The following is a 23,277-nucleotide window of genomic DNA, read 5'->3' as shown; positions in this document are numbered from 1 at the left end:
GTAAATCCGGTTGCCTGATTGGTTAGTACTAAGACTCAGACAAATAGCCAATAGAAAAACTTCATTTCCATACCTCATTTGCATAGTTCTGCCCATAGATGACAGCCTTGCTGTTTATCTTCCAATTAACTAAGACGCGTTCTGCATCCCTCATTAGCATAAAGGCTCTATAAGTAGCAGAAATCCGCTTCCTATTTTCATTTTATTTTTGGTGTCTTGAGGTTATAAAATGCCTGAGCCAGCCAAGTCCGCTCCGGCCCCGAAGAAGGGCTCTAAGAAGGCGGTGACTAAGGCGCAGAAGAAGGATGGCAAGAAGCGCAAGCGCAGCCGTAAAGAGAGCTACTCCGTGTACGTGTACAAGGTGTTGAAGCAGGTCCACCCGGACACCGGCATCTCCTCAAAAGCTATGGGCATCATGAATTCTTTCGTCAACGACATCTTTGAGCGCATCGCGGGCGAGGCGTCGCGCCTGGCGCATTACAACAAGCGCTCAACCATCACCTCCAGGGAGATCCAGACGGCCGTGCGCCTGTTGCTGCCCGGGGAGCTGGCCAAGCATGCCGTGTCCGAGGGCACCAAGGCTGTCACCAAGTACACCAGCTCCAAGTAAACTTGCCAAGTAAGCGTCTTTACACCTAACCCAAAGGCTCTTTTAAGAGCCACCCACATGTCCATAAAGAGAGCTGTAACCTGACGTTTATTTTCTGTAAGTTGGGAGTTTGGGTGGAAGCAGTGTAACTAGAAAAAAACAAAGGTAGGTAAATTTGTAAATTCTATTAATGGGTCTAAGGAAAGACAGAAGTGAAGTTGGTGTTAGAAGCACTGCCAGGTTGTTGGTCTTGACATTGTAGTGCCAAATATTACTCACTCCCCTTTGCAATTATGGGTTCACCCCAATTATAAAACCCGCCTTTTTTTTAAGTTTCAGTGATTAATGTGCTTTAATTGTGCAGCTGTCTGAACATGAAAGTTCTTAAAACTACATAGGTGGTTGGTGGTTTGTAATATGTAGTAGGGATTGGGGACCTGCTTTAGGAGATACTTGCAAGTTGATAGGTCTCCATGGAGGCTGAGCTGAGGGCCAGTACAGAAAGGCGGGGAAACTAGGCGGGAAGAGAATGGACGCTATTGAACTTGGGATACAGTCTTTAGCAGAGAACCTTCCCAAACCGGCAGTCTCGCGGTTAGGGAGAAGGGGGGCTGGTAAGTTCCACCTTCCTTAAGCACTTTTATCTTTTTTTAAGTGGAAGATTTTAAGGTGAAAGAAACACATTTTCCACTTAATTTATCCAGCTCTAGAACACATTTTCAGCACCTAGGAGTAAAATTTGCTTTCTGTGTAAAAAAGTGGCAGACTACAGGAATAAAATTTGTGTTTCGAGAAAAACAAGAGTTTTTTGTTGCTGTTTAACGATTTGGAATAAGAAAACCATGTGATTTAGATTACTTAACATTAAGACCCCAAGATCTTAAATGTGCAGTTTGCTTTGACACCTGGAAAAAATGCTAAGGCCTGTCTGACGCTAGACTGGCCTCTGTTGGAACACGACTCCACAATTACTGGTTGCCTAACCTGGAAGTTACCTAAGAAATGAGGTGAGGCCTTGGCCTAATTAAGGTAGAAGTGCAAATATAGGACGATGGGAGATGCTTATCACACGAGATCCTCAGCCAAACTATAAGGTTTCCCAAGTCCTCCAACAACTGAAATTGGGTTTTTTCCTTTACTCCTAGTGAGCCTGCCCAAGGACTGATGATCCAAACCAGACTAACCTCCCCTCACTGCTAAGTAATCAGTTTACCCCAAAACTGTGCAAGCATTCAGTATTCCCAGGCTGACTACAAGGTTTGGTTTGGTTTGGTGTGGTTTTTGTTTTTTCCTTCTCTTCTCCTTTCCTCACATATAAATTCTAGTTTGCTTTTGTTGGATGAAATAATTCTATGGCTTGATTTCTCTTCAGTACAAGAGCAGGTTAGTCAGTAACACTTGGACCATTTATTTCTGAAGATTCCATCAAGACATTGTTTACCAGAGTCTTACCTTAGGAATCAATAGAAATGTGAACTGAATATATACCTTGTCTAGCCCTGGGCACTTTGAGTTTTCTGTTCATCTTCCCTTGTTCTTGTATACCAAAATTTATTTTTGCTCAAGTTTGCTTCTTATTTTGGTTCTTAGATTGTACTCTGTTTATTGGATACACGTTAGTGGTTTTATGGTTAGATCATTAAATGATTAATTGGTGGCAGAGGACAGGTACCTGGAATCTGGTTCATTTGTTAATCTTTTTTGGGTTGTTTGTGTTTGTCTGAGGATTCTGATATTCTCTAGCATTTGAGGACACAGAATCAGGAAGTTGGTGTTTTTCTTTCTGGCCTTTGATGTGACCCACTGTGTTTGGTGTTTTGTGTCTGTACACTGTGGGTTCTTTTAACTAAAAATCAGTTTCTTCTTTTCAAAACTGTCTTGTTTTCTTGATTACTCAGTATGAGTCCAAATAATTGTCAGTATCTGCAAAAATAACTTCCTGCTTCAAAGATACATGAATATAAAATGGCCACCTAAAAGTTTTAACTTTAATAGTGTTAGCCTTAACAAGAGACTTAAGACAACAGAGAAAACAAGGAAACAGAATCTCCAGCATGCAACTGGCCTCTTTCTTGCTATGCTGAAGCCTCTGAAGTTTATGATTCATTAATTCCAAAAAGATATAGTCCCTTATTGCTCTTTAAGTAAGGTTAGAGAGGAGGGAGAAGAAATATGTCATTATAAGTAGAGCTATTGAGTCAGAAAAAAGAGAGGGCTTCCAATACCTGTATAAAAGAAACATTTAATAGTTTATAAACCTTAATGAGTTCATTGTGAGGGATATGGCACTGGAAATTAGAATTTCCTAGCAAACTTAGAAGGGTATAAAAGAATTTACTCATATTCTCTGCATGGTGTTCCCTGAGGGATCTCTGATCTTAATCACATTTGTTTCTTTAACTGATAAATATACTTAAATCTCTGGCTGGTTTTAAATTAAAACTCTTTAAATTTTGTGCCAGTTTCACACTGAACTCCTCTAACTTGTACAATGATTGAGAATATTTTCTGCTTTATGACTACAAATAATTTTGAGCAAATTACTTCAGCCAAAAATTTTAAAAATTATAATCTAAACTTAAATAGCTTATATAAAGACCAGAAAAATGCATCAATTTAAAATAGGAGCAAAGTCAAATTATCCCAGTGTTGCCTATATGCTACCTCTTTAAGTTGTAACTCAGACCAAAAAGAAATTTTAACTGAATTTAATTAGTGGTCTTATTTAACATGTAACAAGATAAGAAACAAAACAGAACTACTCCATTATTTTTAAACAACTTAAATATTTTAATACATGATGTGTAATTCTATAGGAAAAAATCACATATTTCTAATCAAGTTAACTTTTTGGATAAATTTGCTGGATAAATTTTGCTTTACAAAACGGCTCTACATCTTTTTCTTTATTATTGTCACAATGTAAAAACAGTAGTATAGTATTCTAGTTTACATATGTTTAGGAATTATTTTCTTTAAAAAAACTAATTAATTTAAATTTACTAAATTTTTTCAACTCGGTTTACTGATTAGATGAGTTAACATCAGTTTATTTAAAATTTCACATTACGTAATTTACTTACACATTGAACTAAATTATCACAAAATAGTGATAAAGTAGATAGGTAAAGTCATATGTAAAATGAAATTAATTTTTATAATGTTACAAATCATAAGCACTCAGTGTGTCAGCTTAAATACTGAGTTCAAAGTCTATAGATAACTTTAAAAATTTAGATGAATATTAAGTTGAGTAAATTAAATAAATTGGAGGATACAAATACACATCACTAAAACAATTAGATCTATGTAAGCCTTTTATTTTTACACAGTTGAGAATGACCATAGATTAACAGGTTAGAGAACATATAGATGCCTTAGGAAAATGGAAATAGGTGTGCTTTTTTTGCTCTTTAAATTTGTAAAAGGGATATGTAAAGTGTACATGTGGACCCAGAGGACAAGGCAGGTTTTAGACAGCCTCCCAGTTTCCTTATGCCTGTGAGAGAATACAATAGGCTGCTTTTTAAAGGGATGTTGTTAATACAAACAGCTCTGACTCTACCAAGTACTATAGCTACAGAGAAGCACAAATATACACACAGGCAATGGTTATGTTTGGTCTGTTTATTTATTAGGAAGTTGTTACTGTTCATTAATGTAGTAAATTTAATTTAGCATGTATTGTCTTATATATGCTGATAAGGTAAATATACTTTAGAGCTGCCATTAAAGACTTTGAATTTATAATTATATTAATTTATCAACCACCCCCTTAATAAAAATTGGCTATCCAAATCTCTTATACTGCTTGTGTAGCCCAAACACCTCCAGACTTTATAGTCATGTAACAAAAAATAACTCCAATAGCAAGCACAAACTAGTTTAAATTTTACAAAAAATATTGATTGGCTTAAAGACTTGACAAGTGATTGAACCTTGCCTTATTTCCAATTAGTGCAAATTGAAAGGCAATAAAGGTGGGACAGTGCTTCAACCATACCTCAAGAACCACAACATTAGCAAATCATTTCGTGTTATTTTTTTGAAATATATGGATCTTTTTTGCCACCTGGGAACACCTGTAATAGTTTTTTTTTTAAGAACTTTTATTGACATATAGTTTGACATACAATAAATTGCATACATGTAATAGTTTTAAATAAAAAATGAGATCATAGATAAAATATAAAAGTATTCTTACTATAAAAGATTGATTCTTATTCATATCAATCTATATTACCACCGAACCACTGAGAAGAAAATACAAATAATTTAAAGTAAAATTCCCCAAAGAACTTAAACTGTGCCAAAATTTTACTTCTAACCTTAATGATAAATATTCCCATAAATTCTCATTTGAAATTGTACCGAAAGATCCATGTGACTTGTCTTTTCTTCTCTTTTGATGTTTCAATTGTCAGATATTATTTAAAACTGATGTTAGCTACACTGTTATCTATACAACAAATGCAATCTACATTTCAGAAAAAGACTTCAACAGACCCACCTCTACATAATATACAATTAAAGGTTGTATTAAAAGAGACTCGCCAGAATGTCAACTTTTAACAATGCTAGAAAAGGCCATTTCCAGAATTTTTTTTACCACAAATGTTGTTTGTAAGCTTCAGGACAAGTGGATTTTTTTTTTTTTTTTTTTTCACAAAATAAACATGTTTAGAATCCTACCTCTTAGATATACACTCTCATTGGAAAGCCAATCTTGACACATTAAAAGATCTCCAGAATTTTGGAAGTAGGAAGCTTCCTCCTAAGTTTCTAGATGAGATCTAGAATAGATAGCTTTTTCCTTCTTTGTCCTTTTGTGTTACTCTTTGTCCTTTTGTGTTACTCTTTGTCCTTTTCTCCATTATCAGTTTTTCCAATGGTTAGATTTCATATTTGTTCTTCCCAAGTATTAGAAAAAAATTAAAAATCCTCAGAGCCTAGCCCTTTGTACCTTGACTAAAAGTTCCTGAACAAAAGAATGTGTACGGCATAATTTATTTCTGAGTATGGCTCAAATTAGAGTTAATACTGTAGTTAGGGAAAATGACACATATTTAACTGAAATCCATCAAAATGATCTTTGAGACCTATTCTTCTAATTGACATGTCAATTAAGTACTTGAAGATAACAGAGATTTCAAATATTTCTTATTATATTTGGGACTGCCCTCATAACTTTTTTGTCCTCCCCTCCTCTGTCTAATATGCAGATGACTAAATGTTACAAAGAGGAGATTAAAATGCACTACTCCTGTATGAGAGTTTTGACCACAGTGGGGAAGTTGAGGGACTCTGATGCCAGAAATGGTGAAGAAACGACCCACCTATGATGGAAATACTGATTGATAGTCGGTGGACTATATTACACAGAGGCAGCCTGTCACATATGCTTCACAGCCAATCTTGAGAGTTTTTATTTAGAGAATCACAATTATTTTCGTTGAAAATCCTCTTTCGTCTATATAAGAACAGACTGTCCACACCGAACTCTTGCCCACTGAAAATAATGTACACACATGATATCCCATTCCTAGACAGTCCACGGGCATTTCCTTCCCTCTTTCTGTTATATAGTCATCTTTTTTGACTTTGTTGGATAAAATCAATCTATTGCTTGGCATACCTTATACACAAGTAAACAGTGTGCTAAGAATTAATGTCTTTGAGTTACTGTTTGACAAACCTACTACTCTGAGCCTGTGGGGTGATAATAATTACCTACTTATGAAGATGGGGTGAGGATTAAAGTAAATAGCCAATATAAAATGTTTGTCCTAGAAATGGTATGATGCCAGTAAAATGACTGCACAGCATTGCTCCTTGGTGACAAAGTGTAGCCCCTGGAGATAGAACCTCCAAGTTTAAGTCTCAGCTGTGAGACTGAGGCAAGTCATTAGTCTCTCTGTACCTCTTCTGTATCTTGAGGATGATGGTAATAGCACCTACCTTCTAGATGCTTGTGATGATCAAAGACCTTTAACACAAAGAATACACTTTGAAGAGTGACTGGCACATGGTAAGTGCTAAGTTTCTGTGTGATGTTTGACAAGTTTCATTTATAACCATCTTATACCCTAAAGGGAACTAAGGCAGCTAATGACTGAAGACCTCGGTAGAAGCTAGTCTTTCTTAAACGGCAGGAATTTCACAAGCAATATGACAAGATGGTCAACAGATTCCACTGAATTTACTTTGGTCCAACAGGTTGAAAGTAAATGCATTTTTTCCCCACTCATACTTAATTAGCTCCCTAGGCATGTACTTAAGGACATAAAAAATGATAGCTATCATTTGTCTTGAAACTTCCAGGTTTTGAAGGGTGTGTAGATTCAGTACTTAGCAGTCCAAGAGTCCTAATTTTAAAAGGCATTAAAAATTAGTTAGCTTTTCCAAACTTTCACCCTGTGCAATCCTGAATGACTAAGCATAAAAATAAATTGGGCCAAGTACACAGCTGCCTGTAACCTTGCCAGCAAGACATTCTAGGCTCTGACTAAATTGTTTGGACTCTGAAAATCAGTTTGGCATATCTTCAGGTACTATGGGTTTATTATAAACTAGGAAAAGAAGAGTAAATTTGGAGAATTAACTACTTTCTTATCATCCCACCTCAGTTCTGAGGGAGGAAAATGAAGGTTTGGTTTGCTCATTTAAAGACTTACATAACCTTATCATCCAGTAAGCAACTTGTACAGTAATTAATAGAAAGAGCTGGTTTCGTCTTGCTGTGGGTATTCATGGTATTAGATCGCCCCAGCTGCAAGCTCCAAGGGATGAAGGAAGAGAAATGATGGGGCTTATCTAAATCTGTGAGGAGACTGACATACTTAAAGGAGTCAATACAGGGCTAAAATCTTGACCTCATCACTTATAGCCCTAAACTTGTCTTCTGACCAGATTAATTTCTCCAACAGTAAAAGAATTGCTTCAGAAGCAATAAGGATAAAACTTTGTTCTCATTTTCTTTTCTCCCTCGTCTTCTCCCCTTCTCCCTTCTTTTCTTTTTGTTTTTTCCCTTTATTTTCTTTTCACTTTTTTCCCCTACCGTAATTGGCCCAAACTCAGCTGTAGGACAGGATATAAAAATATCGAAGATTAAAATGTGCCCCTTTTGGGACTTCCTTGACTGTCCAGTGGTTAAGACTTCGCCTTCCAATGCAGGGGGTGCAGTTTCAATCCCTGATAGAGGGAGCTAAGATCCCACATGCCTCGTGGTCAAAAAGGCAAAACATAAAACAGAAGCAATGTCCTAACAAATTCAGTAAAGACTTTTTGGTCCACCGAAAAAAAAAAAATCTTTAAAAAAATGTGCCCCTTTTATTGTTAGATTTACTTAAACAATTGAGGTGATAGATGTTGGTCACCAAATTTTTAAACACACGCATTTGGGCTTTAATGCACTGAAATACATACATTTAAAAAAATCAAAATAAACTGTGTGTTTAAGAATTATACAGAGATGATGCAAGTTCTGAGATCTTGAATGGAAGGAAGCCTGCTAGCCTCAAAGGTGGGTCAAGGATACCCAACAAGCATCAGAGTTTAGAGCTTTTTGGAGGTTTCGGAAAGCGCTTATCATCCTTAACTCTAAGCATCAGAGACTGAGCCTGGCTCCATCGATTCTAGACATAAAAAATGCTGAGTGGATTGGATATTTTTTCCTATATATAAGATTTTTTTTTTTTCTTTTGAGCAGTTTTACGTTTACAACAAAATTGAGAGGGAGGTACAGAGTTTTCTCAGATACCCTCCCCCCCACCCCCACACATGCATAGGCTTTCCCATTATCAACATCTCTCACCAGAATACGGCTTTTTTTTTTTTAAACCAAGGATGAACCTATAGTGACACAGCATAATTACCCAAAGTCCATAGTTGACCTTAGGTTTCATTCTTTTTTTTTTTCTTCAGATCTTTATGAGGATGTAATTGCTTTACAATGTTGTGCCAGTTTCTGCTGTACAACAAAGTGAATCAGCTGTATTTAGACATATATCCCCATGTCCTCTCCCCCGTGAGCCTCCCACCCACCCTAGGGTTCATTCTTGATGTTGTGCTACATACTATGGATTTGATCGAATGTATTCATTGTTATAATATCATACAAAATTTTTTACTGTCCTAAAATGATGAGAAATTTTAAGAAGCTAGAAATGAGGGGAAGGGGCTATGGGGTCTTTATCCTTCTATCATGTGAGCTTGGGCATCATGGATGGTCTGGAATGGGTCTGAAAGATCTATATCTTCCTTTAGGATACTCCAAAGACTTGAAACACAGTTTTACAAGCTCTTACCCTGCCCGCTGGCTCTTCTCTCTCTCTCATGTTCTTTACTGCAGCCAGGTTTGTCCACACTGCTTTTCTCGGTTTTCAGCCTCCTGCATATGCTGGACCACCATCTTTGATATTTTCACCACAGACGGAATGAAGGCAGCGTTTTGGGATGGTCTAAGGAGGGGATTTCTTCCCTTTCTCTTTTGGCACTAAGGACCATCCTCTTTTTCTTATTCTTCCAGAGGCTGACTCATCTTCAGTGACTGTCTCCTTGGAAAAGGACAAAGTCACTATCCTTTTGGAGCTTATATCTCATCTGGGGAAGACAGACATAAATAGTTACTATAAGTAATTATATAGAATATGAGGAAGGAATAAATGCTATGGGAAGGGAAAAGGTAACACAGGGAAAGGGGGATTAAGAGGGGCGCTAGATATAATGTGCACATTAGCATTAATTAAAGTGCTTAATATACCAACAGTAGCTAACACTAGTGCAGCACTTAGTATGGGCCACGTACTGTGCTTTACTCTATTAACTCAATTTATCCTCAAACAGTAAAATGTTGGTTGGAAACATACGAAACTCTTGGAGAATGACCCAGCAACGAAGAAAAGAGGAGAAATCAAAGCCCTATTGGTTCTACCTTTGAAGAGTCTCGAGTACCTGTCCCCCTTTTTCTAGTACCACCATCACTGCCCTCATTCTGGGCGTGAGCTTGTGAGGAAAGCTGTGCTCCCCTCCAGCATAGTCCTTTAATTTGGTGGCTTTCAACAGTGTTTAAGATAACAGGTGGCACTTGCAATTGTTAAGGCTGCTACATGTGAAGCAACCGTGAGTTTGTTAAACTATTGGAACATCAGAGGTCACACTGAGTCAGCAGAAGTGGTCAATGATTTGTTGGGAGACTGTGCACCTCACCAGCTAAAGAGAGGATGGCTTCCACCTTGCCCACCCCCTACTACCATTTGGATCTGCTTCCAGGCAGAGCTTTCTCAAACCTGAATGTGAAACTGTGACTACACTTTTACAAGCACACGCAAGTCACGTAGCAAGAAACTTCCTTTGTAAAGTGAAGCGATGGCCTGAGTGTGAGATGTGTCAAGCATGGCTTCTAATTACGAGTCCTCCTATTAGCCAGATGTCCAACTGATTTTCACAGGAACCCCTATCTCCCCACCCCACTAATGTGTAAGCCCACGGGTAGTAAAGAGGATTCCTTAACAAGCAAACCCTGCATATATTTCCCTGCGCTGAATTTGGAGAGCATAAAATCAGGTTTGCCTCTGCCTACTTGTGAGAGGAATTGGATAAATGCATTTTAGAACTACCCAAGAAAGAGACTAAGCATTTATCTGCGTATGCTTCCATTAGATGCTTGATTTGGCTTCTTTGTAAGCGGGGAATGACTTCATCTGCCAGCAGCCCAGAGGGATGAGCATCTGAGCGAAGGGAGGCTTCTGGGAACTGTGAAAACTGCTTTGTGTGGGAATAACAAGCTTGAACTCTTCAACCTGTCGTCATGCAAGGGCCCTCCTCATCCCTCACATGTGGTTCCACAAGGCTCACCCCCAAGCACCCCACCCTAGACAATCCCCACCACCTGGCCTTTGTCACTATGTCTCCTTTGTGAAAAGTCTTAATACCCTTTCGTCACCTGACAAATTCCTACCTGCCCTTCAAGACTTAGCTCAAACGTAAGTTATAGGTCACTGACTAGATCACGCTCATCTTTTATTACGAGTGCACATAGACTCAAATGCTAGAGGGTGCGGGTTTGCTGTAGAGGGTGGGTCTCCATCCAACACCTGTGCCACCTGGGAAACTCAATCACTCCGAGCCTTAATTTCCTCATCTATAAAGCAGAGAGGACCATCATAGGTACCTCGGAAGGTTGTTGCAAGATTAGATACATTGGTATCTAAAGTGCTTAAAAAACTGCCTGGCACAGGACAAACACCTACAGACCATTAGGCATTGTCATTATTAGTCTCAGGGTCAAGTACAATATCAGATATCTGATGAATTATATCAGTGAAAAATCAATCAATCTCTCTTTTTACAGGAGGAGCAAATGGACTTTAGAAAAGTATTTTCCTTCTGCTGGTCACTACTGGATACGGTTGCATCTCACAAATAAGCCAATGAAATGACTGATACTAGAAGATAAAAGGAGACATTTTTAACAATCACAGAAGGATTAATAAGAACTTGGCTAAAACATTTTGAGTATAAAAATATTAAATGGTAATTGTAGAAATTTGTAAGAAAAATACGTAACAAAGAAAGTTAAAATAAATCTTAGTATCTCTTTATGTATATAAGCTATATGTGTATATGAATATGAACAAATATATAAGATCCATCTCTAATAAATATAAATCATATATAAAGCAAATTTAGGTGTCATGCTACATATACACGTATATCTAATTTTCTAGGTAATATGCCTAGAAAGACACATTTTTTAATGGATGTATTATTACTTATGTAATTAGTCCTCTGTTACTGGCTATTTAGATTGAGTTCCATTTTTTTGTATGTAAATCTTTGTTTATATATTTGATTATTTCCTTAGGGCAGAATTCTAGAAGTAGAAATACTAAATCACAAGGTAAAACCATTTTTTAAGGCCCTTAATGTTTGCATTCATCAAATTGCCATTCAGAAGGACCATGCCAATTTATAATCCCAACATAATACAAAAATTCCTGTTTTACAGCAGTCCTATGTACTGAAAATATTTTTAAATCATTGTTAATCGGATAGGCCAAAATAAAATTGAAATGTAATTTCCTTCATTATGAGTGAAGGTAGTTTTTTCCCCATATTTTTATCAGCCATGATCCCATAAGAAATAAACTGCTGCAAAACAATGAACATGATTGCAATCATTCCATGGGAAAGCGCTATGTAAAGAATAAATAGGATCTTAGGTTAAGACCAAAAAAATGAATATTTATCAGGTGCCTCCTCTGCCCAGGACTGTGCTGGAATAATGAACCCTGTTTGGCTATGTGTAACTAAAACTACTTTTACCTACGTTGTCTCTAATAAGCTTCCTAATCATTCCGTAAGAAAAGTGTCTGCTATGGATTGATTTATGCCTGCCCCTCCTCCAAAATTCATGTGGTGAAGCCCCAGTGTGACTATATTTGGAGACAGGGCTTTTAGGGGTACTTTAGGTGAAAGAGGTCACAAAGCTGGGGCCCTAATCCAATAGGATTAGGAAGAGGAAGAGAGAACTATCACTCTCTTGGTGTCCTCGCACTAATGAAAGGCCATGTAAGGACACAGCAAGAAGGCAGCCGTCTATAGAGGAGGAAAAGAGGTCTCAGCAGAACCTGACCATGCTGGCACTCTGACCGCAGATTTCTAGCCTTCAGAGCTTTGAGGACATAAATTTCTATTGTTTAAGCACCCACTCTAGAGTATTTTGTTTGAGTAGCCTGAGTCAACTGAGAGTGAGATGGGAGAAGCAGAGACTTTTGAAGCCAGACTTCTTGAAATCAAATCCCAGCCTTCTTGCTCATTAGCTCTAAGACTCTGGGCAAGTTATGTGACTTTTCTGTGACTCAGTTTCCTTATCTATAAAATGACTTCCTACATTTTTAAAAATTTTTTCAGGGGAAAATACTTGGGACAATGACCGGCACACACATATTGTGTAAATGGGTGTGAGCTTGTTTTTATGATATCTTTTAGAGTTATAGTGCAAAATATGAATGACGGTTTTTTCTCTGGATCTTAAGTTATGGAATCTAAGAATTTTAAAAAACTATCCAATTCTCTGTTACTTTTACAGCAATGAGTGATACGTTCTGTCAACTTGTAAATATAAGGATCAATCCACTCCATAACCCGACCCTAAGCCACTGACATTTAATGGCACAACCTCTCAGGGATCACTGAGGTTCAGAGAAACCACATACATGTTAATACAGAGTTCTTGGTAAGACGCACCCGTAATCTCTCTAAGGAGAAAAAATTTTCAAACTGAGGGTCACAATGTGTTAGTAGGTTTTGAAATCAATTTCATGATTTGCAACCAGCACTTTTAAAAAGTAAAATAAACTGGATGAAAATACATCAGAATGCACTTAAGGTAGTAATTGTTTTCAGAATTTTTATTTCAAATGTGTGTGTAAGTTCACGTGTAAGCATGTATGTGAGGCAGAGAGAGTGAAAGAGACTTTCTACCTTACTTTGCAATCAGAAGTTTGAAAGTCTCATCATTTGATTTCCTCTTCAGAAATATTTCAAATGTAGACTTTCTTTTTTCCTATCTCCTCAGAGGAAGCCCTTGTCTTTCTTCTGAGACTATTACAACAGACTACCAACCTCTGACATTAGGTTCTTCTCAATAATAATTGTTTATGTGAAAAATCGAAAATCAAGGCAACAACAACAACCATACAACAAGACAACTAAAACGAAAATACACAAACTCTCTTCTTAAAAGCCTCCAGTGGCTGCCCAGCCTGTGGAATGCTACCAAATTTCTCACACAGGCATTTGGGGATCATTATAAGATGGTCCTTATGGGATTTTCCTCTGCTGAACCCTGGGCTCTCGTCATACTACACTGTTGCCTCAACAACCTCCTGGAAGGCTGGGCCTTGAAATTCTCATATACCTCTCAGAAAGGTGAGTCCTAGAACAAGCCCAGAGAAACATCCTAGACATTACTCCAATAACTTTTCCCAGAGCTCTGCAGAACACCTGCCAGCCCAGTCCTGTTAGAGATGAGTCTGTGGTTTCCACTGAGCTCTTCAGACCAGGGTTCCTGCCTCACATTTTATAGTTAATTACGTGCAGGGATTATATCTGTTTCCTTACGTATGTTTTTTGAGGGTGGAGGGTGAAGAGGGTCAGGGTGGGTATAGGGGTACGATTTGAACTAAGAAAACCAGAAGCAAAACTCAGTTCAGGATGCCAGCCACAAGGGAGACCCGATTTTGGCCAAGCAAATATCACATGTGAGATCCACATTACTTACTCCATGCTTGAGGGTCTGCTATCAAACGATACGGACTGATAAGTGGTTTTAGTCCCAAGCAGTCCACATGCCTGTAGATCATCATTGATTAGATTGTGTTTGCCAAAATAAGGTGCTACCCTGAAATTTTTTTGACAATTCTAAAAGCATCTTCCAACTCTGCAGTGAGACATCTGAGATATCTGTGTTACTTCCCTCATATACATAAATAATTTTCAATAAAAATCATGGCATGAATAATTTATTTTATCCACCAACTGAAAGCCAACCATTTGGAAGACCACTCAGAAGAGATGAGATAAGTCTTTCGTTAAAAACTACTTTTATATTTACAAGGAAAAGAGGAAGTTTTGTTCTTCCCTTTGAATTTTGTTGAAAATTGGGGACTTTATTGAATAGTTTTGGCATGCAGGGTCATTTTTTATTAAAAGGCGAAAAGGCATCTGAAATCTGTGTCTCTATGGACTATTCGGCAGTGGAGCCTGGGCGATTCCGTGCAGAGGGTCTTTGAGGCATTCAATTTTTGGGACTGAAACAAACACAAATGCTCCTCCCACAAAGTGCGGGGGCGGTGCCTGAGCAATGCACCAATCACAGCGAGCCCTGCCCTATATAAAGCCCTGAGGCCCCTTAGCACTTTACGTTGTTTGGAAGGTGATACCATCTATTTATTTGCACTGATTATGCTTGAAACGGCACCTGCGGCTTGAGCGGACTCAGTTCTAGTTTCCATGGAGAAACCTCTTCCCGAGAAGCCGGTTGGCTTGACGGGTATAAGTCGGAAAACCCCAAGCGCCTCGGTGTCCAAGTTGATTACCGAGGCTCTTTTAGTCTCCCAGGAAAGAGGTGGCATGTCCTTGGCTGCGCTAAAAAAATCGCTAGCAGCCGCAGGTTACGATGTGGAGAAGAACAATAGCCGCATCAAGTTGGGCCTCAAGAGCCTGGTTAGCAAGGGAATCCTGGTGCAGACCAGGGGTACTGGTGCTTCGGGCTCTTTCAAGCTCAGCAAGAAGGCTGCTGTTCCTGAGCCCACCAAGGGAAAGGTCAAGAAGCCTGCTTCTACGAAGACCAAGAAGCTGGTCTTAGGCAGAGACTCAAAATCTCCAAAGAATGTTAAGCCTAACAGAAGAGTTAAGACACCGAAGGCTGCAGTAGCAGCTCAGAAAGCTGGTCGCGGCAGAAAGGCTAAAGATGCCAAGAGCAAACAGCAACAGAAAAGCCCGACGGAGGCCGGAGCAGGGAAGCCCAAGGCTGGGAATCCTAAATTGACCCAGCAGAAAGCTAATCCTGGGAGAGCAACCGCCAAGAAGTAAAGGTTCTGGAACAGCCAGTTTTCATAGAATCCAAAGGCTCTTTTAAGAGCCACCCAAATGGTTTCTAAGAGAGAGTGACGCTGAGTTTTCAGTAAGGCTTCAAAGAGTGCTGGTCTACTTTTACATCGCTTGCCAAGCGAGTTTGTGATGTGGTGAAACGTGTGTTCATCAGACATACAGTACAGTCTCCGAAGCTCTTCAGGTATCTTATACTGATTGACCAGTTTCAGAAAGTTAGGTTGTCAATCTTAAATAGGGTACATTTCTTGTAAGTTCCTAAATGTTGCTAGAGAAATACTGGGTTTCAAGTCTTTAAAACCAAGGTCTCTCAATTTAGGTTAAGTGAGTTTTCACTAATCAGATGTCTTTCCACTATGAGGGATTAGTTGTATAAATCACGTTTTCGTTTTATATTTGCAAGAATACTGAAATACCTTTCACCTTCATTACCTTGAAAGTAGTTACCAAATGCATACATACATTAACCACATATTGTTACATTAAAATTTGGTTATGATAATTGTCTTCATATAATTGTGGTTCTCTGAAGAGTGATAGGCTTGTTCAGACTACTACACAGGCTGAAAAATGTTGACTAAAACATGTATGAAGATGTTGTGGAAGCTCAAATATTAGGGTGCGACCTTTAAATCACAAGCCTGCTTGTTTTAGGAAATGCTCAGGGTCGGAGTTAAAGCATCTTTTTCGCATTAAACAATTTAGTTTTCACTTAGTTTGTAATTTAGCATTATTTAAAGATCCTCGTGAATAATAAATTTATGCTGTTAATCTTATTTTGGGCCTTGGTATTTGGAGTGACTTCAAAGGAAGCGCAATGCAAAACTACATAATTAGTGCAGTCTCACACTACAAACATATTCTATATCCTGTCTCAATTCATTTGTATAATCGGGTCACAGGGGAAAAAAAATTTATCCTATATGGAAAATGACTGAATACAATGGTTTCAATTTGTATAGAATCAGCCACAGCCCTGCTTTGCTTGGATAGGGTGGCCATTGTTTCCTTTTGAGGTTGGAGTTAGGATAGGGTATGAAAATTTTTTACTTGCTGGACAAGGTCTCTGTGCCCAGCAGTGGACTGACCCAAGACAATCATCGCAGATGGAAAGGGGGAACCGGCTTCACCCGCCCAGAGAGCAGCCGACCTCCCAGACCTCCCAGCACTCGAACCTGTGTAGAACTGGTTCAGCCACTCCGCCTTTGCTCTTCGCGCCCTTTAGTGCCTGGCATGCAGAGGATTAAAAGCAAAGTTAAGCAATCAAAGTTTTCCCTTAAGTTCCGGGTACCGCTATGAAGCCCCTTGCTTTCGCCAATAGGAAGACAGCCTTGTAACACCACCCTCCACAATGTAACTGAGGTTTGTTCGCCACACTGAGAACCAGCCAATGAAAGCTTGTCTCCCAAGATGCTTCATTTACATAGCCGTGTGCTGTGCGGGTGACAGCGTATACCTTTGTGCCACGGTGGCCTCCAACCATCCAGTTAAGGATCGTTTTCGGAACACTTCCTAATGTACAAAATATGCAATTTCTCAAGGAGCCAACCTTCTTTCCGATACCACTTCCCGTTTAGCTTTTGAAAGCTTTCTTCAAAAACAGACCTAAATTTTCCTAGTTAGGTGCAGCGCGCTGAGTATTGTTATGTAACAGCTATGCTAATGCAGCTTCCGGCTATACTCCACTTGTGAAATACTAACACTCTGCATTCCTACTCAAACATTCCCGCAACGTCAAACAGCCCTTATAGTGAGTTTGTGGGCGGCCCTGAAAAGGGCCTTTATTTTTTTTAGGAAGATTAAAGTCTGTGCCGGCACATCCCGAGCTCAACCACCGAAGCCGTAGAGAGTGCGGCCCTGGCGTTTGAGCGCGTAGACCACGTCCATGGCAGTGACAGTCTTGCGCTTGGCGTGCTCAGTGTAGGTAACTGCGTCCCGGATCACATTTTCCAGGAACACCTTGAGCACCCCTCGGGTCTCTTCATAGATAAGCCCAGAGATGCGTTTAACCCCACCACGGCGGGCCAGGCGACGAATAGCAGGCTTGGTAATACCTTGGATGTTATCCCGTAGAACTTTGCGGTGACGTTTAGCGCCTCCCTTACCAAGGCCTTTACCACCCTTGCCACGACCAGACATGGTTGCTCTTGCAATAACTTCTCAAGCTTGGCCCTGCGCTTTAAATAGCATTTTTGCGGACCTGAGTGAAAACCGCAGCCCTGGTGGATTTTTCCAAATTAGGTCATCAAGGGGTGGGGCGAGGAGGGAATGATTAAAATTTTAATGTTTTGATTGGTCGGGAAACCTCGCTCTTCGTTGGGCAGGCTGGAAGGGGAGGTGGCTTTCAATCAACCGAAAAGCTTTAGTTTCTTTTGTCTTGCACTTTTTTTTTCCTGTGAGTACTGGAAGTTGATGAGAATAATCAGCTCAAGGACACGGAAGCAAGGAGCTCCACTCTACATTTCCTTTTGGTAACTTGGTAACTAATAAGTTAGATAATGGCTTCTTGGGGGATGTAAAAATAATGTATAAAGGAAGATAGAGTTTTGGGTGAAGGGACTTTCCCTTTCAGTCCTTTTAATGTTTCCATTTTAAAGGACGTATTTTGATGGCACAAAGTATAAGCCTGGCTTTGAAGAGGCTCTCGTCCTAAAAGTCCTGTGTTTAGAAAGACAAAAAGGTAGACAAACGATTGCAAATTAAAACTTCTTTTTCTTCTCTTCATGCAAATATGTACTGGGTGACTCCTTTTTCTGCAAATGCATGTGAGAAAAGGAACTTAAATTTACGCTTGGGTAATCAGTTGCCTCGGGACCCTCTTCCTGGCTTTCTGCGCCTGATTGACCTGCAACTCCTAAAAGCTCCTTTTCCTCTTTCATTAATCCTTTCTCAACCTTCTCCAGCTTTAGAGACAAGAACATACGTTTTGTAGACTCGGGGATTAATAGTAGGGTAGGGCTAATACTTGATTAAGGTCATTACAAAGCCTACAGGGTCCTCCCCTGGGAGGCCTTTGATGAGATTATGGGTGTTTTGAACAGGCTAATCCCGGTTTTGTTTTCTTTAAAAAAAAAAAAAAAAAGCCAAATGGAACAGATTTGGATCTGAACATGGTTTGAAGGCAAGGATTTCTCAAATCAGAAAGTTTCTCTTTAAAAAAAAAAAAAAAGAAAGAAAGTTTCTCTTTAGCTTCCTGTTGCAGCTTTTGAAAATTTCCACAGTGAGAATCACTCTAGTTAAACTGGAAAAAAAAAAAAAAAAGACACACCTTCTTCCCCCCCCACCAAATCCTGGTTGATAAATAAATGTCTGTTGGGGAGACAATGAGATTATGGCCTGAGAGAGACCTCATATTATAACCTCAGACTTAGGTAAACAGGGAGAAGAGACCCAAAGATGGAGAGAAAAGACCCAGGAGAGGGCAGGAAAGCTCTGGGTGGCATATGATTGGCATCACTTCTGAAGTAATTCAATGGTCACATTCTTCTGCCCCAAAGTGAGAGTTTTTAGGCTCCAGACTTTCACTACCCTTTCCCACCACAAACATGCACTTTATAAGAGGAGACTTAGCTAGGAATAAATGTCAAACATTACAGAGGAAAAGTGCAAGGTCAGAGTTCATAGGTAAACATGAAATCTCAACATGGTGTTTAATTCATGAAAATACGAGTAAATTAAAATAATGTGTACAACATGGTTCCTTTTTACTTATTCCATTCTGATTTCTTTTTTTCTAATTTTTTCTCAATGACATTAACCGAAAAATCATGAATGTCAAAACAAATATTTAAAAGGTATGTACATATAGATTTATATTAAAAAGTGGATCCTTCCACCCTAGGAGAAGTTCAGGAATTATTTGGTCCTGTGGCTTGGGAGAGGGTGGGTCACTCTGGAACTCCCATCATCAGAGTGAACTTGGCTTCACAGAACCCCATTCATGTGAGCAAGGCCCTTCAAATAAATACCCTGCAAACAAGTTGTGGCTAAATGGACACATGAAATATTCACACAGATAAAACTGTGCTGTCTTCTAAAAATACAAAATGCCCAGAACCACCCCCCAGAAACTAACTCAATCAGAATATCAGAGTTGAGGATATATACATATATATTTCTATGGAACACATATGTTCAACAGACAATTCTGATACTTGGCCAGGGTTGAGAAATACCAGCATATACCAACACTTTTCAGGGTATAATAGTACTTTAGTAAAAAAGAAATCCCAGGGTAGGAATACTATTGAGCAATAGTATAGTTGCAGAAATGCATAAGTACAATCTCACCCCACTTTGCCTGCCAGGGATTTATAACATGACGGTAGTTAGCTCCAGGCATTTGGGGACACCACTCCTGGACTGGGGCAGACAGCTCCTCTAGCTGATGGCTGATTTATCTCCTTCCTATCTAAGTCTTCAGTGCATTTCTCTTTCTCAGCCACCTAATCTTTACTTTGGTGTGATATATTTTCTTATTCATTTTTCCTGAATTAAACTGTCATTTCCATTGGCATGTTTTTGGTTCCATAATACACATATACTGTGTCTCTCCCTATATTCCTCACTTCCTCTCCTTACCCTTCTAGGAAAATGTTCCTGCTTTTTCTCCTTATTTTATTTATCTTTTTATTTCAGCTGCGCCACATGGTTTATGAGATCTCAGTTCCCCATCCAGGGAATGAACCTAGGCTATGGCAATGAAAGTGCCAAATCCTAACCACTAGACCACCAGGGAACTCCCTGCTTTTTAGTTCAAACTCTTTTACTAAAAGCTTTTAGCACTTGCATTTTCTGTGCCTGAGGTCCTTGTGTGGGTTTTCTCCTCTAAATATTCTTAATACGTTTTGACCTAATAAAAGAAAATGTTATTTGGACAAGAGAATTTCTAACATTATGCTTTCTTAAACATTTATTTCAAAATTTTTAAAAACATGTTTGTAGTTAAATTTGACTTTCAAAATTCCATTGCATGCTTTCCTTTTTTTTTTTTTTAATAAATTTATTTATTTTCTGGCTGTGTTGGGTCTTTGTTGCTGCACACGGGCTTTCTCTAGTTGTGGCAAGTGGGGGTCTACTCTTTGTTTTGGTGCACAGACTTCTCATTATTTTGGCTTCTCTTGGTTGGGAGCACAGGTTCTAGGCATGTGGGCTTCAGTAGTTGCAGCACTCGGGCTCAGTAGTTGTGGGTCATAGGCTCTAGAGCACAGACTCAGTAGTTGTGGCACATGGGCTTAGTTGCTCCATGGCATGTAGGATCGTCCTGGACCAGGGCTCGAACCCATGTCCCCTGCATTGGCAGTGGATTCTTAACCACTGCGCCAGCAGGGAAGTCCATATTGAATGCTTTCTTTTAATCACATACACAAAGCCCGAAGAAAGGATTTTGCATTTATTTTAATGGTGAAAACTGTGAACCCAAAAGTACACAAAGGAAAGACCGTTAACTGTTACATCCATGTTTAAAACAGATGCTTTCTTGCATACATAGTGAAGCTCCTTTGGCAGTATCTGAGTTGCTTGCTGACTGCTTTATGAAAATGCCATTGTGGTCACTCTGTTTACAGAATAAAATCCAAGATATTTCATCAGCTCATAGAGTAAGGTTAACTGACAAGACATTCACTGAAGTTTATACAAATATTGGTATTATCCTCACCCTCCTCTCCCCAAATGCACTGAAGACTCTAAAATTCTATTTTAGAATCATTGGGTCAAAAGTCAGAATTTAATTTTTTTGTAAAATAACAACACTTTCTACCCAAATCTGGTGAAAAAATGATTCACAGTTGCTTCAATGCTCCCCATCCCATAATGCCTCCCTGAATGATAAATAGAATAAATAAAATGTGAATTTGAGTTAGAATTTTGTGTGTGAAAAGAAAAAACATCCCAAATATTTCAAATATTCATGAAAAAATTATAAAATATATTCTGAAATGTTAAAACATGTTCTCTCCTCACTCAGTAAATATCAGGAAATATTCTGCCACTAGGCAGCAGAATGGATACTTAAAGGAGTATCCTAAAAAGATGCAACGGTGCCAAACCAGGTGTTTTCTTGACTCAGAGAGAGGTATTGTGTAGTGGTTATGAATTTGAGCCAGAATAGCTGGGAAAACAATCAAAACAATCATTTTCCAGCTGTGTAACCTTCAGCAAGTTAACTAAACTCTCTGTGCCTTGGTTTTCATACAGCAAAATAAGGGTAGCAGAATAACAATAGTTTCTGCCTCACAGGATTCTTCAGAAGAATTAAATTAATATTTAGAACAGGGCCTGGCATGTAGTAAGTACTCAATAATTATAAGCTGAAAAAAAATTTTAGTTTTACAAAACATTCATGCCAAAGAAGGCTTTACTGAGAATGAAAATTCATTCAGCCAAGAAATAGAAGCTATAGGAGCATCTGCTTAAAATACACCATATGTATCTCTCAGACACATTAGTAAACATCTTAGAGAATTACTCAGAAACAGAATACGTGAGCTTCCAGAAGGCATGCCAGGCCAAGTAATAAATGCATGCAGGATGTCAAGTCACCCCAAGCTTTTTAATCAAATTGTCACATGAAGTAATTTAATATTGTATTAATATTCTACGTTAATTACTGATTTCAAAAAGGGAGAAGAAAAAATGATGACCCGAAGTCCACAGAAAGAAATCAAACTTAAAAATATCTGTCCACGCATGCAAAAATCTTCTGTGGTTAAAGTCATGCATTTTAAAATTCTAGTTACTATTCGAGTGTGTAACTTATAAGAACCTTGCAGCATTTTAAAGGTCTTTTAATTGTGTGTGTGGGTACATGAAAAATGTATTAAGTACACAGCACTCTAAGACTATATTACTATAACATAAGATGAAGTTTTGCCTGTACCTCCCAGCAGGCCTTAACTAACTGCTGGCAGGTAGGTTGCCTCAAAGATCACCAGGTTGGTTTGTTTTCCTTCTGTTCTGTTCCCAGTTCAGGCAGCTCAACAGTGCCCTGTGATTCCAGCGATTCAAATAGCTGGTGAATAGTTTCATCTTTGCTCTCTCAAATTTTCAGGGGCTTTTCTCCAAAAGTGATCCCCAGAGCCCCAACCTTTGTTTATTCCTTTCCCCTGAGGACCCCGTCCCCCCACCCCCCAGTAGTCGCAAGACCACTGTGACATTTTTAGCCTTGGCCACGAGATGGCACCCTTCTCCTTACTACCATGCGTGAGTGGGTTTTGCCAGAGGCAAAATAAGATACAGAATTTTGTGTAGGTATCTGACTTTTCAAATGTAGTTGACCTTAAGAATTGATGAACAAGGCCAGAAAAATGAAGCTAAGAAACACTGAAAGAAAATAGAGATTTATAACTATGGTTATTAAAAAAAAAAAAATTAACAGGCCACAGTTGTCGATGGTTAATAAATATGTTACAGCGAAAAGTAGAATGTTTCTTGAAATTTCAGCCAATGTGAAACAAAACCAATATAAAACAAACTGTTGCCTAATTAATTGTAGCATATCCTTACTGAAGTAGGAAGCTCAGTATGAGCAAGGAAGCTTTTTGGCAATCTGCTTTGAGTATACGATGATGTTTAAGGAGAAAGAATTTGTCAGTGTGCTTCTACCATGGTTTGGAGGTAAAATGACCAATGTGTTACAACTTAGATGATAATGTCTCTAGAGTGAAGGAAAACAATTAATTCAGCTACTATGGTTTAATGAAAATATTCCATAAAACAAAACATTAAAAAATTAGAAGCAGTATACACTGCTTCTATATATGTCCCCCCAAAAAATAATGAAGTCAAGTACATACATAAGATGGACATATACATCGGGAAAAAAATGCAGTACACAACACAATGAATTATGCATTTATTAAAATATAGGTATTTGCTAATTTTATATGTTTTAAGATAGCAATAATACTGAGAGGAAATACACAAATTGTTAATAGAGTTTATTACTGGCTAATGGAATGATAGTTTCACTTTAATTCATTTTCAACTTTTCTGTAGTAAGCAGCACAAATCATATGTACTTTTATCCACTTAACTTTCATAACCAGAAAAAGAGAAAAGTTTTAAAAAAT

General features: G+C 38.6%; 4 protein-coding genes across 5 annotated transcripts in view; 3 read left to right on the top strand and 1 right to left on the bottom strand.

Moving 5' to 3' along the window:
* LOC130831696 (uncharacterized) overlaps positions 1 to 23,277 on the top strand; it is a 116,406-nt gene that overhangs the window by 52,870 nt on the left and 40,259 nt on the right. The gene's annotated exons all lie outside the window — the stretch shown is intronic.
* Positions 196 to 12,974, top strand: LOC130831727 (histone H2B type 1-C/E/F/G/I). Of its 2 annotated transcripts, none has more exons than XM_057700082.1 (2): positions 196 to 619; positions 10,941 to 12,974. In XM_057700082.1, the coding sequence occupies exon 1, from the start codon at positions 230 to 232 to the stop codon at positions 608 to 610; it is 381 nt and encodes a 126-aa protein (XP_057556065.1). In that variant the 5' UTR covers positions 196 to 229; the 3' UTR covers positions 611 to 619; positions 10,941 to 12,974. The 2 variants fall into 2 exon arrangements, with proteins under 2 accessions (XP_057556065.1, XP_057556066.1); XM_057700083.1 differs by lacking the exon at positions 10,941 to 12,974 and adding an exon at positions 9,434 to 10,932.
* On the top strand, positions 14,324 to 15,318 carry H1-6 (H1.6 linker histone, cluster member). Its single transcript, XM_057700057.1, is given in 1 exon segment — positions 14,324 to 15,318. A coding segment is annotated over 1 exon segment (630 nt). The 5' UTR covers positions 14,324 to 14,557; the 3' UTR covers positions 15,188 to 15,318.
* LOC130831693 (uncharacterized) overlaps positions 16,971 to 23,277 on the bottom strand; it is a 50,934-nt gene continuing 44,627 nt past the window's right edge. Inside the window, exon 4 of the mRNA XM_057700043.1 lies at positions 16,971 to 17,361. Within this exon, the coding sequence (XP_057556026.1) occupies positions 17,033 to 17,361 (329 nt within the window). The 3' untranslated portion in view covers positions 16,971 to 17,032. The remainder of the gene's footprint in view (positions 17,362 to 23,277) is intronic.

This window comes from Hippopotamus amphibius, chromosome 11 (assembly GCF_030028045.1).
Source record: "Hippopotamus amphibius kiboko isolate mHipAmp2 chromosome 11, mHipAmp2.hap2, whole genome shotgun sequence".
Lineage (NCBI taxonomy): Eukaryota > Metazoa > Chordata > Mammalia > Artiodactyla > Hippopotamidae > Hippopotamus > Hippopotamus amphibius.
Note: the sequence above shows the minus strand (reverse complement) of the source record. Positions and strands in the feature narration are given on the sequence as shown.

Coding starts and splice junctions, on each gene's coding strand:
- LOC130831727 (XM_057700082.1), top strand. CDS start 230: ATGCCTGAGCCAGCCAAGTCCGCTCCGGCCCCGAAGAAGGGCTCTAAG.